This window comes from Copadichromis virginalis, linkage group LG16 (assembly GCF_057382275.1).
Source record: "Copadichromis virginalis isolate Kocher_CV1m ecotype Utaka linkage group LG16, C_Virginalis_male_GT1.1, whole genome shotgun sequence".
NCBI lineage: Eukaryota > Metazoa > Chordata > Actinopteri > Cichliformes > Cichlidae > Copadichromis > Copadichromis virginalis.
The window spans coordinates 24,897,683-24,916,889 of record NC_140633.1 but is presented as its reverse complement, the minus strand read 5'-3'; the positions used below and the strand labels follow the sequence as shown (position 1 = coordinate 24,916,889).

Here is a 19,207-nt window from a genome sequence, read left to right as displayed (position 1 = left end):
TTTTCTCTTCATTATCTCCTCTTCCAGATATTACTATCTTGCATTTCGGGCTCACGAGATGCCTGAAACTAGCAAAGAAAACGCTGTTGCCATACTGGAGAGGGCCAAATTAAAAGACTGGGTGCTGGGAAAGACAAAGGTGGGGTTATTTTTAAAACAAAAAGTTTAATATTGAAGTTATTTGTATTTGTAAAAGACATTAAAGTTTGTAAAGACACAAAAGAAATAGACATAATCAAGCTTTGGATGTCCTAAGCAGAGCAAAATGTCCTGTCAGGTTTTTCTGAAATACTACCATGTGGAACAACTGAACCTGCTGCTGCGGGAAGTAATAGCTCGGGTGGTGGTGATGCAAGCTTACACTAAAGGCTGGCTCGGGGCCCGGCGTTATCGAAAAGAGAAGGAGAAGAGAAGCCGTGGGGCCACAATCATCCAGTCAGGTACGCTGGTTTTGATTAAACAGTAAACAGGAAGAGCGATTATTCAAACTTAAGTCAAAAATATGAAAAGAAAGATGAGTTGTGATATATTCTTTTATCGGTCGTGATGAAACAGGTGCAAATTTGATGTGAGGTGGTTTCTTAATGACATCTAGCCTATTATGTGCCTGTGAGTCTTCATAAAAGAGATAGTTTGATAACCACAGCTTGACCTATGAGGGTTAAGAGCAATGCTTCAGAGCAGACAATAAGACCTCAGAGAGTTCAAAGGGATCCATCCCTCTGCCACCTGGTTTAGCAGTGTTTTGAAGTGGGATCTTGTGTAGTATGCGCAGTCTATTTTGTTTCACAGAGGTAGGTCAGCAATCTCTCGCACACACACACGCATACACACACTGTCTCTTTCTTTTCCCCTTAGCCTGGAGGGGCTATGTTGCTCGGCAGAACCTCAAGCAAATCAAAAAAGAGCGGGAAGAGGCAGCTGTCCGGATACAATCAGGTAAAGAAATGTTTAAATTTTCAAGTTCAAATATTCAAGTGGAGACATCTGGAATTTCTCACGCGGCCCCATGTCCGGTGGAAATTCGCGCCACTGTTTTCATACATTTTCAAAAGGAAACGGGATAAAGGCCTGGAAACCTTACATCTTTGTGAAACACCTTTTTGATCTCCATGAGTGGCCTACGAAATAGTAATAATTAATTAATAATGCATACAGAAAAGCTTTTGAAAGTTTGGGCAGCATTTGGTCCCCATGTTTCAGAAGAACAGTGCATACTGAGATCCTTTTTTTCCTTTCATCTCTTTCCCAGTAAAGGCAAGAGAGGGGCTTATCCCTTCTGTTTCCTCACGACTTCCTCTCTCAAATTCCTGGCCTATTACACAGCTCTCACATACCAGAAACAAGATGCCTTTTTATACTGTCAACCTTTTCATCTGAAATGTAAATTAATTCTTACTCAGTGTGCCTTGACGAAGATCAAAGTGGGCACATTAACCTTCCCAGCCCCCCTCCCCCTCCTCGGAGGCTCTCACTGGAGGACAAGGGAGGGTGCCAAAAGGGGCAGGAGAGAGGAGGGCAGGAGGGAGGAGATCTGGCATTGTTTCCCCTGGCTCTCCTAAGGGCTGCCCTCATCTGGCACATGGAGCATCTCAGTCGCCTGCACACCTTGTGTAAATGTCCTCCATTAAACCCTTGTAAATAAAGCTGCAGAATGGGTAAACATGGTTTTGGTGTTGGGAAAGCCTCTCTGTCGCCGCTGTCTTTCTTTTTAGAGAAGCGTGTTTGTGTGTGGCCGCCGGGGTTCGGGAAGGGGATGGAAGGCGGGGTGGGGGGAGAACCTGAACCTGACATAAGTGGGGCCTCAGCCCCCCGGCGGAGCACTCCAGCACATTCACTTTGTGTGTTCTCTGCAGCTTATAGCCTTTGAGGTGGGCTGCATTTGCATTCTGAAAATAAACAGATGCCTTTCAAATGTATGAGCCTGGTGGCTTCTCAGATCTCAGCGGGGCCTGGGGGACATGCTCACCATCGATCAGATTAGACCATGCAAAATAGAACCATTGCTCAACAATGTACTTGAGCCTTCTTTTCCTGTGCATATAATTTTACCAGAAAAACACAAAGCCCGTCGACGGAGTAAGTCAGCAGGCTCCTTTTACCATCCGTCTGAGCTCAGTGTGTCTCAATAATCGCACAAAGTTTCCTCACTGCAGCGCCACAGACCATATATGCATGCTAAACACATCTCACTTCCTCGCGGGTGAATCCAGAGTTTCTTAATACAAAACTGTTTGGTGCTCCTGATTAATATATAATAAATACACTTTGTGTGTAATTGTGTGAGCATGTAACATGTATATGAGGACAGGGGTGAGGCATTTGACCATTTGACAGCGTGTCTGGCATTCATATCCTGTGCAGCTTACAGGGGCCATCGGGTGCGTCGGGACTGTGGACCCCAGGAGCACAGATGTCACCCTGAGGCTGGAGAAAAGACCACCAAAGAGGAGCATTTAGGGTGAGCTTTGACATTTGTTGTCCTTCAGCATCTGTTCTCATTGGTCTCATTTTTCCTGTACTTTGATTTCTTTTGTAATTTCATTTGCTCCTCATTGCACAGACAATAGTCCACCAGTAGCCATGGCTGACTGAGCAAGAGGCCTCCCATGCTTGCCATTCATCTTCAGCCTTTGCTGGATGAGCTGCTTTTGCCTCATAATGAACTGCTGTTTCACCCAAAGGAGAAAGCTCCTCCCTGTGCACCACCTCTTTCAGTTTTATAAACGTAATAAATAACTTTCCACCAAGATAGCACACTTGTCTGACCACAAGCGGGGCTGGGTGCTGCACTGGTGTCCAGATGTACGAGCTTGTGTTTATTCAACATATGGGCAGGCCAGACATTAAGAAAGTATTTGCTAAGCGGGAGAGCAGCCACTGAATGAATAGCGGCACACGAGGTGTTGATGGCAGCTTTTACCTTTTTTTTGTCATTAAAAAAGTCTCTAAGCATCCTAAAAATTGTTTTAAGTATCCCCGAATGATTTCAGACCTTTCACAATAGCTCTTAGAAAGAAAGACGTAAAATTAGAGATGCATTGCATATCTTGTTTAAATCTTCTGCGACATTTTGGTCAAGGTTGCGCATTTCTCTCCCGACTCCAAAACTCCAAAATACTAGATTTACACATCTGAAAATGTTATGCTTGTTGTATACTCAAACCGAGCAGAGCCTCATCTGGGGATTTTTCTCTCCATGTTTACAATCATATTCCTTGGTGGGAAAAAACTTCAAACCTCCACTTAACAATTCTGTTTAATCAGTGTTGGAATCTCTCCATATATATTTATTTTGACATGATCTGGCCCATTTTCCTGCGGTAAGATTTGTGTTCTCACCTACATGCTGTTCTTTTCCCTTTTGATACCCCTCCTGTCTGCCATGCATGAATTCTGTGTTTGCATCCAAACAGCAGAGCCTCCGGTTGCATTGCCAGTTCCAAACTGGATGAGATTTTTGTTTTTCTAGACCCGAAGCATGACTGCCACTGGCTCGCGGCATTGTGCGTGCAGATGTTGTCTCGTTGGTGTTTGCTTTTTAAATAATGCAACATGAGCGAACGGGCGCAGAAACACATCGGCGCTCTTTTGCTCCGCAAATTACATAATCATAAAGTGGAGATGTTTTAGGAGCAAAAAAGACAAATAAAAATCATCCTCAGCTCTGGATTTCTTTGTAATAAGCTGATGCAATATGCTTTATTTTGCAGTGATCATTTTCGTTCATTTTAGTTAAAAGTGCGTCTTAATTTCACAGGTACAGCCCGGACAACAAAGAGGCAGACGGAGATTACACCCATAAAAAAGATGTAAGTAGCAGAATATCAATGAGCATTTTCCTTATGCCTTACTAGCTGTGTATGTAAAAAATAAAATAAAATAAAACAATGCTGCTCCTCTACAAAGCAGCTTTAACCCAGATTATTCTTTGGGAATTTTTTGAGTCCTTGAGACAAAAGAGTTCTCTTGCTCCAACCTCCATCTCAGCGGAGAAGAAGACAGGGTGGTACAGGAACGAGAGAATCAAAAGGCTGGAAATTCACGGCTGAGAATAAATGCTCGCTCTTCCCTGAGGTGATTTGTCTTTGCGCTCTTCTTTCTACAGATGTTAGACCCCTTTTTTTAGTAAAGACCTGAGGTTCTTTGGTAGCACTTTGATATCCTGCTCGGATTCAATATGTGAAATAGAAGAGCCACTCCGTGACTTGGAGCACATCACAGTCTTTGAAGTCTGATCCAATTTTTGCTGCTCACCATTTGATGTTGAAAGGATGAAATGAGGAAAATGTACAGTTTTTGCCAGTAACTCTGCTGAGCATATGTAAGATTAAAAAAGCAAAATCCTTTGGAGGATGTACTTAGAAATGTTAAGCAGATTAATACTTTCCTATAGCTCTTTTATTCAAAGATAAAATTAAATATGAGAGGAAGTCTGTATGTGCTGTTTTTCATACTCTCACAATTAAGTCAGTGTGGTGCTGTTTGCTAGGAGGTAGGGCTAGTAAAGGGGGGGGGGATATGCAATTGCATTAGCATTTGATTAACATTGCAAAGCACATTAATGGGTTTGAGTTATATGAGTGCCAAATTGTAAATTGTAAATAAATGAATACAACATCTACATGACTAAATTGAAAAAAAAAACAAAAAAACGCATTACAGGGCATGCTTTAACTTGTATATATTCATTCAGTGCTTTCATTGACATTGCTCTTCTGGGTGTGTTTACGCCTCCTCTTTCAAGGTTGGCCCTGACAGCCAAGACAGACAAGTGAAAGACATCAAGAGAGACAAAGGCAGAGCAGAAGACAGTGTAACGACGCCGTGCAGGGAGACGGCAAGGCTGCGAGACACGCAGTGTAAACAAGGTAAGCCCGAGCACAGAGCTGGCGGGTGCAGGTAATTACACAAAGAGACAGCAGAAATCCCGCTTTAATGGATAAAGTGCCATTTTTAATACGAGACCCCTTTCAACCTTTCATCCCAGCCAATCCCCTGCTGCCATTCTTTGTTGACAGCAAAAAAGAGCGGCATTATGGGCGATCATTTCTGTGGTATTTTAATAACTCAGGTCAGCTCATCATAAACGTCTCAAGGCAAGTGGAGGGGGGGGAGTTTCGAAGTGGCACGAGCACTTCAAAGCTTTCGTTCTCCTGCATGGCGGGCCCTTCACTAAGGATCTCATCAGTGACTCTAATAGACTTGCACAGTAACGGTGACACAAAAATACACAAACCCTGATTTGTTGAACATATGTTTGGTTTGCTTTTTGCCCCAGGCGACGAATTACATTAATTCCTGCTGCCTGGAAGGCTGAGTGGGTGGCTGTGCAGGGGGCCTCTGATTACGGCCGTCACCCAGCCCACCGCTAGGGTAGCCTTGGTAATGGGGCCCGGCCCTTCATTAATGTTATTAAAGGGGTATGAGGTAAGAGACCGAGGTGGAATAGTGTTTAGCGTTGCGGCTGAGAGATTATGGGGATTAGACATGATAATGTAACACAGACAGGGCTCTCCAGCAGGCCCGGGATTAGTGTCAGCACGCCACAGCAGGTCTGGGTTAGATAGCGGCTAATTCGGTAATGCTGCATACAGGTGACCCCCGCTCCCAGGCATCACTGCCGCTGAAGGGAGGCAGTGTTTGATGAATTTATAATGTCAAAGTGATTATTGAGAGGAAACATGGCGGTGAATGTGAGGGTATTTTGCCTAAACTGGTGCTTTGCTTTGCTTTTTTCCTCCAGTCGGTCCACATGTAAGTTTAAAATAATAGCTGAATGATTTTCTGTTTTTTTGTTTTTCTTTACAGTTTAAAGCCCAAGAATTTGTTCAAATGTAAAACAATGAATTCATAGCATCATTGCATCAATAATAAAGCATGCCCACAGTAAGGCTTCGTGGGTATACCTGTAAAGATGGCTTGTGTCAAATTGCTTTCTTTCCTAGATTAAGTAGTTTGAAGGACATTTTTGGGCGGTGCGAGGTGAAAGGAGAATAAAGCCACGACAAGCAAATGCAGAAGAAATGCTTCTGCAATTGTTTAAGCATCCTTTGATTGCTATGCATAAAATGTCCATCCTTAAGAAATTAAAATGCAAAAGTAATGTTTCTGGAAATGTTCCTCTTTATTTGTAAATAATTTTAAAAAAGCAGGTCGCTCATGTGCACTGAAGAAAAATTACATTTGATTTTGGATCACTGTGAAACATTGTACAAAAGACTTTGGTCAAAAAAGACTTTTAGGGTTCATGTTGATGTAACAAGGGGATTTTTGCAGTGATCTTGCAACCTCTGAGATTTATCCTGGGGGTAAATGAAGGTTAGTCTTTTAGTCTCTTTTCCTGCAGCACATCAAACTCTAATGCTTTTTTTAAGTAGGTAAGTTGTAAGTTTTCTAGATCTGACAGTTCAATTATGTTGAAATTTTCAACAGAAAAAATAGCCTGGACTAATTCCTTAGATATTATATGTGGAGAGATTTTCAGGTATTCATCATTGCCTGCTTCATTTATGTTCCTGCTTGTGGCTCTGACGTCTTTCAGGAAACCCCATTTGAATATGTTGAGGGAGGCCACAGTGGCTCATGCACCCAGGGCACACTTTGATCCCTGCAGATCTGAGGGTCTTTTTTTTTCATCCCGAGGTTGAGCGAGTCATGGAAGCCTTGCCCTGCCAGATGTTTGGAGACCAGACTTCTTCCTGTGTCTCATCCTGCCGTCGCCTCTGGTGATCGCATTGGTTCTCTCGGGCTAGAGTTCGACCTGGAGTGTTTCAGGACACCAGTAGAGGGAAAAAAAAAACAGAGAATTAACCGTGGTAATCGAATTACTCCACCCCTCCAGACACCCGCGCGCTCTCTACACGCTGCTCCCATTAAAGCCAAAACACCAGGGCGTGACCTGGAACCTCTCAATGTGTTTGACGGACGTTGGGTCTTTCCTGCATGATTTTAAAAAGCCTGGTGTTCAACTGAGAGATCTGTTTCACTGTATATCCGACACCAGGCTAAGCGACTGTTCTCCCTCTTTAGGCAGATACCCACAGTGCTGTATTTTATGATGGGGAGAGAGCATTAAAACACTTTGTACTCCAGGCGCTCGCAGTTGTCTTCAACACCAACCTTTGATTTTTCTTTTTTTCTCTCTCTCGCTCTCTCAGCGGAAAAAGTTACACATACGCAGTGTTGTCTTGTAAGCTACACGTTCAAGGCGATGTCACCTTCCGTCACCTGTCTCCTGAGCACTAAATATTAATGCAACATGTTTGGAAATGAGTCACAGAGATGTGTGCAGAAAGAAAGCCTTTGCTAGCAAGCAGCAGATATGATCAGAGCGCTGCTTATGCTCCTCAGCGTGGTAAACAGGATGGTGCCGAGGATCAGTCAGAGCTGACTTTATGGTTTATGAAAGCTGAGCTACTTATGTTAACAGGCTTTTTGAAGATTATAGTTGTGGTAAACATACATGTCAAGAGAGAGACAGTGATAAAGTGGGGCTACGACACAGCCCAATTACCTCTGTGCCTCAGAAGATGGTTAACCTGCTGGCTTGAAAGGATGAAACAAGAAGAAGAAAAACAGGAAAATAGTTAAAGTAATGTCTTAATGGTTATAGTTGCATCCCCTCTGCACAGAACACGGTACAGTCAATAAGAATTGATTTGGGTTGTTGCTCCGAGCTGTTTCTGTGCTTTATAGCTGCAGCTGGGAGCGCTTGTTGGAAATGTGGGCGCAGTTTTTCCCCACACTGAGGTCATCCCACACTCACAAGAACATTTCACTTTCCTCTCCGCCTGCTCCTTCCCTCAGCTCTTAAACGTCTTCCCGCATGTCCTCCCACAAGGTTTGCAGCCACCAGGTGCTGCTCCACAACGCCCCCCCCCCCCCCCCCTCATACACCAACACCATCACCACCAAAGCAGCATCACGGTATCAACATGCATCTGCCAGACAAATGATCCACCCTCTCCATGTTCTCTAGACAAATACTCTCCCTCCCTCTCGCTGTCTCTCAGCCTTTTGATTTATCTGTCTGTCTCCACATATCGCCGCGTCTCCACCGGATGCCTTCAGTTTTAGGCAAATTACAGGCTCGACGTAGCGGCAGCAGAGATTTGGAAGGGATAGGAAAGACTCAACTTAACGGAAGGAGTTGCCTCTGTCTGACGCTACCTACGTAATCCTCTTAATGTCAGTGGGAGTAGTTAACAGGATGTACTTCCAAACTACTCATCATCACAATTCCAACAGAATAATCTCCTCAGACATTAAAATCAAGGTGGAAAACGATGCTCAGAGTTCTCTGTGATTTTTCACATGTCGATTGAGTCACTTGGTGTACTTTAGCAAACTTTTCCAAGCACAAAATGCTATTAGGTTGTTATTGTACTAATTTTATTTAGCAAAATTTGCTGGTATTCCACTGATCAAGAGAGAAAAGGCTCAGTGCCCTTCATTTCCATATTTAATCTGTTTTTGGCTTTTCTTGTCATTCATCTCTCCCTCATCGTTCTTTATTCTTTTTTACTTGTCCTTCTTGGTCAGGGTTATGGATTACATGTATTAAGCTCGTGACAAATGATCGACTCCCACAATCAGATTTCTCCTCCTAGCAAGCATTTTTGTCAGGAGTCAAAGTTCCAAAAGTTGCTGTCAGTGGAAATGATTGATTTCAGTGTGAAAAATTGCTTGTAAGTAACAACATCCTCTGCTTGCACTAGTGAAAACAGATGCAGGATCTGCCCCCTTTTTCTGCATTATCTGCGAGGCTTGATCAGTTCGGCTTCTAATTTAAAGCACATGACTGGCTATTAAAGGAATGAGAGAAAGTTCTGGAAATGCTCTTCCACTTTGCATATCTGGTTTGGGTCTTTGTTTGCAAGTTAAGAATAATATCTGTTACTGTTTGCGTGCATGTGTGTGCACGTTTGTGTGCATGCTGTCTGGGCTAATGTGTGCGTGGATGTGTGTGAAGAGGCGGTTGTGAGGTAAAGAGAGGGGTCTGGATTGCACATGCCTCATTTAGACATCAAAGGCCTCTGCTGATGATTTTTCCTTATAATCCATGCCTTTTGGTGCCTCTGCTCTCTCCATCTGAATAAACAAAACCCGAGCGGTTCTCTGTGGTCTGGGAGAAGTCAGGTGATTGCAGCACGTGACTTTAGAAGTAAATCGATACATCTCTAATTTATTCCACTAAAAATCCCTTTTAGCGGCTCTTTTATGTTGTTTCTGAAGAGCGTTCTGATTTTCAAGGGATTTCAAAGTGGTATTTAGAGATGTAATACGTCTCATCTGCTAGTCTTTGAAAATAAAAGAAGTACCTATCTCCCAAAAAAAAAAAAAAAGAATTCTTTTTATCTCAAGAAGCAAACATGTACAATATGTAAGTCTTTCACCAAGAAGAGCAAACACTGCTTGGCTTTCTTTTGATAGGGAGAAATCAATATTGCATGAAACTTACTGCCTCTGTATTCCCAGTTGGCTATTATTCCTCCCCACCCCAAACAGCAAACGTTACCCACGATCATTTAGCAAACCCTTGGTGTGAGCCGCTGCCTGACCCCTTCCCAGCTCTGCCCACCCGTGTCCAAGCTGTGCTCCCATGCCAGAAGCCAGTTTGGCAGGCTCCCTGCCTGTAATGTATCTGCAGGAGCAGCATTCCTCTGGGGCTGGCCTGGATCAAATGACAATGGTTTCCCAAATGGAGGCACAGAGATGGGAGGCCTGACCCATCCTCTGATCTGCTACACGCTCTGATCGCTGCAGGTCAGGATGGATAAATTGTGAGGCTAAACCTCCTGTGAGATCTGCAGGGTTAGATACAGCACCTGAGAGATAAGAACTGCATCCGTAGAAACAGACACATTAATATCTCATCAATGTCAGTAGGAAAAAAAATGTCTTAGTAGAAACTGATAAAATAATAAAGCTGCTGAGAGATTTTGCAACATTTTCCATTAAAAACATCAAAGAGTGCAGTCGTTGTTGTGTGACTGTGGGTACTAAACTACAAGGTCATTGTGCTACATGATCATTTTTTTATCACGTAGGCCCTTATTTTCCAAATTCGCCACCTCTGCCACATTTCAATAAATTTTTATTGAAAGTTCTACGTCACCATCCTGACAAAGAGGAGCTGTAAAAGAGCGAATTCCAGTGCCAGTACCGTATCCCACAAATCTGAAGTAAGCGATCCCGAGCCAATGCTGAATATTTTTCTTCTTTTTGCACAAATGCCACCTCTCAACCAAGTTTCATGAAATCCATCTGAGTAGCTTTTACATAACTTTGCAGGAAAACAGACAAGGTTCCACATTTGGCTTCTGTCTTGATAGTGGTATTTGCAGTAAACACAGCTTCAGTTGTAGGGAATGTAATTTGGAGGTATTTAGTCTTTTCGTTTTAGATCAGTTAATACTTTTCACCTACTGTGACATTTGCTGGGAAAAAAGATATCCTCAAGGGGTTAGAATCTATCCTGACCTGAACACGATTAAAACAAAATTTTCACTAGCTGTTGAGAGTTGTGGGGGGATCGGCCAACAAACAGATGTTGTCATTCCTCGCAGTACGACTAAAAGTGATGCAGAGTTTTGTTTGTTTCGCAAAGCCGTTTGAAGCTCATGTTTACAGACACCAACTGGTAGAAAACAGTGTTTACATTTATTTATCTATTTATTTAGCAGGATTTATGTTAATTAGCTGCAGCTGAGTAAACTTACTGGCCACAGTTTTCTTTACAGCCAGTCATCGGGTTTAGCTTTCACTTGCTACAGTTCTTGGGACACAGTTAAAGCATCAGCTAAAGAAACCTATTATGCTCATTTCCTACCCTATATATTTTTTTAAATGTAAAAGAATAACTGACTGAGAAAGACTCACAGTTTAAAGTAATCCTTGTTCATCTCATAGTAGGCCTTGGCGTGGCCCCCTGAGACTTTTTACCTCCCTTTCCCTTCAGCCCAGCTTCTTTCTGATTGGCTGTCCCTCGCGAACAGAAGATTTGAACAGCAGGTGGGTAGGACTGCTGTGCTCACAGCAAGAGCTGCCTGAGAAGACAATATTGAGGATATTCATAAACGGACATATAAAAGCACGAGTAGAAAAAATAGAAAAAAAAAAGAAACAGAGCTTCAAAAGCAGACTGATGTCTGAGCTTTTGGCTCACAGGGATTACTTGTACATACTCTGGCCTCATTATTATCTTTAGCCGTGTTTATAAGGAGTATCCAAAGCTGTAACTGTATATATATATATATGTACATGTAAAGAAAGAGGAAAGACATAAATCCCCTTTAATTTAATTTCACTTGAGGTTTCCAAATGTTGTTTTTCTGCATTTTCAACATAATCTATGAATCACTCAAGTCATCAGGGAATTGGGTATTGTCCTAATTGCACTATATGCAGGTAAGAGTTTGCATTATTCTTAAATACTTGTGGACGTGCTGTCACAGCTAATGTGTTTTGTTGAAAGCACAGAGTACGCAGTCTGTTTCATAATACGATTTAATTTCAAAAGTCTGTTCAAGGACGTTAGGATTCATTATTTGTGATTGAGGGCTTTGATGCAATTTCAGGGGAATAAAACATTTGCTTATCAAAACCATTTTCTGCATCATTAGCAGAACAACGTCCTACATACAGACATTGTTTAACTGAGACGTAAAGTGTGAACATTTTATTTGTGCTGATTTTTCTCTTCGTTGCAGCATGTCATCCTCTTTCAGGTTTCAAAGGCTAAGCAAGAGCATAATGTCCAATTAATTTTAATGTGAGACTAAAACCTAAGTGCTTCTGATGCATCCAAACACAGCTGCTTTTTTTTTCCTGAGCTATTTGCCTCAGTACATGAGATTTCTTCCAAATATCCTCAAATACTCAGGGGTAATGGGGATCCACACAGCGGACAGTTAGCACCTCTGAGGCATGGGTAGATAAGATTCACGGTAAAAGTTGGCTAATATCTCAAAACTGACAGGAACTTTCTGGGCATTTACAAAGTGTGACTTTAGTAAACCTGTGCTGGTTTGAATAACATCAAGAAAGCCGAGGAAAGATTGAAGGGGTGGCGGGGGATCCTGCTCTTTGATGTATAGGATTGAGATGTGATGAGGTCTGTTCAAAGTGAGTACAAAGTAGTGTTAAGATGGAAAAGGCAAATGCAGCTTTAGTCAAGGTAGAGAAGCAGAGGTAGCAAGACATGATGAAGAAATGTCCTGTCTCACATAGAGCTGGGCGATATGAGATTTTTTTCATATCACGATATGTTTTTTTCATTTCAGGCGATAACGATATCTATCACGATATAAGCCAAATAACTATATTTGTAAGATTTAAATGTGCCGTTGCTCACAAGTAAAATGTGAAATAATCAGCAGCTTGTTTTTAAATATTTATTTCCCATAATAAGTTCAACAGGGTAGATGTACTTAAGGAACATGAGACTTTTTCAGATAAATAAAGGCAAATATTGCAAACTACACAAAAGGCAGCCGCTAAAGCGTTTAAGTTTCAAAACAGAACAAACGAAACAGACTAAATTGTCAATTCCACTTAGAAACAAAATATTAATTCTAAAAATAAATCTTAGTTTGTTTTACAGAAGAATAGACAAAACTGACTAACTTTTGTCAATATCAAATAAACTGAGAACTAAAAGGAAATTCTCAATCTCTCCTTGTTGTATAGCTTAGCTTTTCAAACAGTTTTAACAGTTACTTTAGTCTGACAAAAGCCGAATGACGAATTAGCGCTTCCAGTCAGAGACTGAGGCTACGTCCACACGTACACGGGTATTTTTGAAAACGGAGATTTTCCGTTTTCGTTTTAAAAAATAATCCCGTCCACACATAAAGGCAGAAATGAAGGAAAACGCTGCTATGAACATGCCAAAGCAGCAGGTGGCGCTAGATTCCTAACCGTGCAGAAATGTTGGCCAATCAGAAGTCTAGAAGCCTCGGTGGGAAAAAGTAAACAAAGCTGGGGCATAGAAGCAGAACCGAGTCGTATGTGTGGAGGGACAGTAACTGTGTGTATATGTAAGCATTTAAACACTGCAGAGAGTAGAATTAACAGTAACAGTATTGTAGAAATTCATTTCACCGAAACAATAACGTGGCGCACAGTGTGACGCATGCACCAGTTTATTGTATTTCCAGACTTGCTTTCGGCACAATTTACAGTGCACGCTACTCTGTTTTTTGTCAGACTTGAAATAACCGAAATACCTTCACACTACGGAACTTCTATGGCTCTTCCGTTCGACAATCTCTTCGGCATTGGAACCATCATCTGTTTTCTCTTCGGTCACGCTCGGTTGATTTTTCTAGTCGGCACACTCATTTCCTCCATTATGCGCTGGCTGCTTCCCAAACAAACACACGTGCGGCTTGGCACTTGTGCTGTACGTAACAAGTCACGTGACGTGACGCTGCGGCTGTGATTGGTTCGGCTCTGCGCTACTGAATTTGGATTGGCTGACCTTTTTTTTTTTTTTTTTTTTTTTTAATTTTTTTTTTAGAGGACAAGAGCGGCGAGGTCTATCGCGATAGCTTAATTTCTCTATCGAGTAAAAGTTATATCGCGATACATATCGTTATCGTTCTATCGCCCAGCTCTAGTCTCACATGAAATGCAGGCAAAGAGGATGAAACGTTGTCAGACATTAAATATAGATGGTGAGCTTTAAAAACACACTTTTGTAACCAATGAACTTTGAAATGCTAAGCAAGGTGTAGTAAGGAAGAGCAGCCAGCCCTTATTACTGTGTTATGTTTGAATATCCACCTTATCTTGTCTTTGGTAAGCCAATAAGATTTCCCTTTCTGTGGTGCAGTTGGGAAGAACAGCCTTCACACATCTGCAGAGAAGAAATCACTCAGTAAGACAGGATCTGAATGTAGTAATTGCTTTTTATTCCTTTTGACACACTGACCGCAGCTTCCATGTGTCACTCATTTGAGTGGAAATTGGAAGGGTGAAAATCTACATCTAGAATCCTGCAGACCTGCTTAGTCAGGCTCTTATTGAAGTGTGCACGGTGAAAATATGTATTTATTGGCCATAAAATAGACGTCACTTCTCTTTAAAACCGCTAAAACTTTTAAATGTTAAATTGCATTCACTTGTGTTTGGGTGGCATAACCATAGACCACATATGGGCATAGCCACAGTGACGTTACCCATTGGTTTATGGACTCCCGCTTGGAAGCCTCGACTTGAGCTTTTTTACCATATTGGAAGAAAGGGGAGGCTCTGACTGAGGGGGAAAAGGGCACTGCACATTCTAACAGCAGTACTTGTCAATTACAAAGTAGCCATGCTCTAAAACATACTCATCTTTATCGTCTCTTGAAGTACAATGGGGGCCACAATTTACAACATGAGCATCAGTTTATATTCTGTAAGACCTAAATCTTGCTATTGAGACTATAAATTTATCAGATAAGTGTTTACCACATACATAGATTAAGTGAGAACTAAGGCCATTTTCCAATAGACTTCCATAAACTAAGATTCCTTTTTTTTTTTTTTTACCCAGAGGAGTCGCCCCCTACTGGATATGAGTAAGAATGCAGGTATTACTGCACTGGTTTTACTATGTTGATCTATGACTTATAAGCTCTGATAGATATGACACTGTAGTATCATCACATTTTTCTCCCTGCAGCCATCCTTCGTCTCATCTAACTAGTGTTTTTCCCCAAAATGTCACCCTGTTGGATTCCACTTTATTTTCCAGTCTTTATTACTTTGTTTGAATTTTACCATCACGCAGAGCTCTCTGCCTCTGCCATTAACACTTTGACATTTTCACTAATTTCAGTTGTGGTACACTGGAAATTGCCACCTGACCCTAATAGTGTATATTGTCAAATAGTTAATTAATTCTGTGTAGCTAATCATAAGCCTCTGCATACTCGTGTAATCCAGAAAACTATCAATGCTCCACTGAACAATCCTCCGCTGACTACTACTGCTGCAATTAGTAGATGTATAACTGATCAGCAGCACACTTTTTGATGTTTCCTTTAATAGGTTAAGGAATTGGATAGAAACAGGCAGTTTTGCATTTTGGAGAATTGTTTTCTGGTTATTAAACTACCACACGTTTCTGGGTAATAAGTCACAGCATTAAACACAATATGTACTCTGTTACCTTTATTTATTCTAAGAAGAATGCTGCAGGCATAAATCAGCATTAATTCCAGCACTGTGAATAGTATCCTTATGTGTTAAACCATCAACTAATATTACTGTTTTATGAGATTAAGGCCACAAGTTAGTATTTTAAATTTTTAATGCACAGATATTAACATTTTATTGTTAGCAGGTCCTGTTGTTACCAATATACTATTATTAACTGATTTTGCTTCATAATCATACACTTGTTTCCACATTATTACACCCACTTTCTACCCTCTTAGTACCAATTATGTGATATTAGTCTTATAACTACTACTGTTAACTACTTGGCATGTGGCTCTTTTGTCCTGGCTACCTCTCCTCACACCCAACCAGTTATGGCAGATGGCTGGCCTTCCCTAAACCTGAGTTTTTCCTTCCCACTGTTGCAAATTGCTTGCACACAGGGGGCTGTCTGATTGTTGGAGTTTCCTCTGTATTGTAAAGAGTTGAATTGGCTATTACTCGGTAATAATCCCTTATTAACCAAAGTAATACAAAGCTAGACTAGAAGGTGCTGCCCAAATGTTTCTCCTCAAACAACAGATACTAAGATTTCTCATCTTGTAAAGATAGTCATTTAATACCCTATAAACTCTTAAGTACCCAAGATTCCAAATACTTATTTTCCATTTGTTACAATCACACATCCATTGAATATTTGCAATGAGCAGTACTCATTACTGAGTGAAATACAGTTAATGAGATTATCTGCACTTTTAAATGCTGACCTACTTTTTCTGTGCCTACATCCTGCAGAGTTGAGTGATCCAGGACTGTCAGCAACAAATATGAGATCTTTCTTAGCTTAAAACTACTGACGTTATTACCAGGATGAACTCTTCTCTGAGTGTGAAGGTGAACTTTTCATGAACGCACGGTGTCACTTCTGCCTGTTTCTTTTGTAATTCGGCTACTACAAACATCCCCCGCTGTGCACCTGTGATAGATGCGGTTTATGTAATAATAATAAGCTGTTATTGAGTCATCTCATCAATGAAATGACATAATCTCACTTAAGTCAATTTAAAGTGTTTCTGTCACTTTTGCGTCACACACGGGCGCCGATTTAAAAAGAAGGCAGAATCGGTTTACCGCCGCTGTCATCATCGTCGGCATCATGTTGGAGCTTGTTGTTGTTTTTGCCTGGTTGGATCACTGCCCTCGTTTCCTCTGTTGCAGGTCCAGTGATGAAGCTGCAGCAGAGAACTCCTCGCCGGCGGGGCCAGCAGCCCAAGCTGCTCAACAGCCCCGAAGACAGCCTGTACTACAACCAGCTAAATGTGAGTTCAAAGTGCCGATAAAGGCCTTTGTCTGACTTTGGTTCCACATGATAATACAATTAAACCTACCTGTGCCAGACCCTGGAGCCCCACCCCCACGCTTCTCTGCCTCTTGTCTTGAACATGTGCTTATGCTCTTTATCTGTTGCTTTCATGTCAGGATGTCTGCCTTCACGGTGAATAATTGATGTGGTTTATCAAAGCTGAGCAAGATGCATGCTTCATCAGACTCACTTGAGCCCTTTGATCAGAAAAAAATTATGCTGTGACTTCTGATATTATCAGCATCTGCTCGCATTCAACACAAAATCACTTTGAATTAAAAATTAATGACTCTCTGCTCATCTTTTGACTGTGTGCTCTTGGCCCTTTCCTCAGAGAACTCTGGATTACCAGGGGAGCAAGAGGAAGCCGAGAAAACTTGGGTAAATAACTGCTTTCCTACTTACAGCAACTCTAAACAGAGCAGGCCCTTTGTGGAATAGGAGAATCCAGAAATGGAGTTGTTTTCTTATAATGTAAATGGAGAGCCGAAAATAACAGGGTTTTTATGAGGAGATGCTCTGCGTCATTGGAGAGGGGGTTACATATTAGGGCCTTTGTCATCATGCTAATTTTAACTGTTGAAGGTCTGCACTGTGCCTGTACTGTAATTGACGTTCTATTTCAGAGCAGTATGCTTAAGCAAACACCTCATCTCAGGTGCATCTGCAAATAATACTATTGCAAATGTCTAGCTTTACACAATATTAAACTAAAAAAAAGGCACCATTCCTCTATCACAGTAATGTCTCACCACTATCTTTTTGTCTCCTTAAAAAAAATCACAGTCAAATCAAAGTGCTGGATGGAGAAGATGAGTACTACAAATTACTGTCAACTGTGGAGTCGATCCCTGAGGAAGAGCACTCAACCACCGCCCCTACCCACCCTTTCTAGTTGGGCCCCTCGTCAGTCAGAGCTGAACCATGTCAGCCGGTAAGACAGACGCTTCAGACGTGTAGACAGACACTCCAAAGAACATCCTCTGCTTTGGATGTGCTTCGGTATGTGGAGCAAGTAGCAGCGGTGCAGAATAAGCGACCTGCGCGAGCCGTGCCCTCGTCTGCTAATGCAAAGTGATCAGAAGGTGTTTACAGGAGCAATTCGCTCATCATCAGTGACAGTGTTAGGATAGTTTCTTCCTTCGGCTCAGAGTTTGGAACACATAGTTCTACCTCGTGTGCACAATTTTTCCAGTCTTGTTTTTTCTTTTATTACGATAACTTTAACTCTAGTAAGTTACACATCCGAGCTTCTGTTATATGTGTTCTACTGCATGGTAAAGAATTTTATTTCTAGAGGCTGAAATCCTGCATGTAATCTTCAAATTGCAATAAAAATGGTGCAGAAATTCATAAAAACCCACATAAGAGAAGGATAAAGAGGAAGTAACATTGTCCCAAATATCCAAGCTCCACGGGGCTGCATATAGTGAATATTCCTATTGTCCATGTAGCTGTTAATTGGTTTATTGATTGATTCTTTAGTCTAACTAGTTTAGTTTAAAAAAAGATAAAAGGAAGCACGTCTTATATATCCTCTTATATTCATGACTAGATAAATTATAAGCTCATTAAATGGCCATTGATAATTTTCAGTTGTTTTTCTAAGGGTTGAATTGAGCCATCGTTTCTCTGTTACAATGAAGTGCCCCTCATTTTGCAGGCAGTGCGCTGCTCAGCTCAGTGGGGTTAACTTGACGTGGAAACATCTACCTATTCCCGAGCATTACGTCTATTGTCTAAGACGGATCCGGAGACAAATCCTCGTGAAACCCAAAACTCTTTCGACGAGTTCTCCCACAGCGAGTTGCCTGTAGTTAAAGGGGCTTTGTGCTGTCTGAGAGCTGGAATCACCACACATAGCTTCACAGAGGCAGAGCTAGAACTCACTTTGAATTTCACCCTAAATACAGGAATTTTCTTTTAAGATGTGAAGTGTCGGAAATGCAGGGCTGGCGAGTTGATTTGTAGAGCTTTTTTTTTTTTCTTTTCAATTTGCATATCATTTACTGCATCTCCCTTTGTTGACACCCGAGGGCCTGAGAGGAGATTTTGATCTTAATAGGAAGAGTAGGGTGGTATGACTGAGGATCTCATCCTCCTTATACTCAGCGGGGAAAACATTAGAGCTCTGCCTTGATAGCAAACCCAGCTCCACTTAGGTTCAGATTCACAGGAATCCTGGTGGGTTTAACGAGGTCCAGGGTGTTCATCAAATCCTACAGCTCAATGCTGTGAGGGTCAGACTCGGGTTGAGACACTGAGGCTTTACTACTTTACTACTACAAGCTGTAGTAGTAATCTTTGATTTTCCTTCTTTAACCTCTCAAGTCTCCTTTTAATTTTCTGCATGGTTGACGCTTTTGTCTCTATTTTTTTTGTCACTTGACACCACTGTGGTTTAAATCTGCCATTTTCCAACCATAACTGTGCTGTTTGTTGTTTTAAACAGCCACAGTGTCTTTAGTGGTGATGTGGTTAATCCACATAGGTTTAAAAGTTGCACATACTGTCTCCTGTGAGGAAGACATAAATAGAGGTAGCTAAAAGGTGTTTACATCTTTCAGTAGACTTACTGCAAGGTACGCATATTTAATGTTATTAAGCCTTTGGTTGAGCTGGTCTTGAGCTGATTGAGCTTTTTATAGCATAACGTCAATTGATGAGGGCTTTTTTCTCTATGCTTTATAG

At 41.5% G+C, this 19,207-nt stretch overlaps 1 protein-coding gene across 1 annotated transcript in view; it reads left to right on the top strand.

The window, feature by feature from the left end:
- The window catches only part of myo3b (myosin IIIB), a gene marked incomplete at its 5' end in the record, with an annotated part of 65,874 nt that overhangs the window by 40,142 nt on the left and 6,525 nt on the right, over positions 1-19,207 (top strand). The window contains 9 exons of the mRNA XM_085435095.1: positions 28-139; positions 278-440; positions 859-939; positions 2,365-2,461; positions 3,761-3,812; positions 4,748-4,871; positions 16,372-16,472; positions 16,851-16,897; positions 17,303-17,450. Coding sequence (XP_085291221.1) covers positions 28-139; positions 278-440; positions 859-939; positions 2,365-2,461; positions 3,761-3,812; positions 4,748-4,871; positions 16,372-16,472; positions 16,851-16,897; positions 17,303-17,411 — 886 coding nt within the window. The remainder of the gene's footprint in view (positions 1-27; positions 140-277; positions 441-858; positions 940-2,364; positions 2,462-3,760; positions 3,813-4,747; positions 4,872-16,371; positions 16,473-16,850; positions 16,898-17,302; positions 17,451-19,207) is intronic.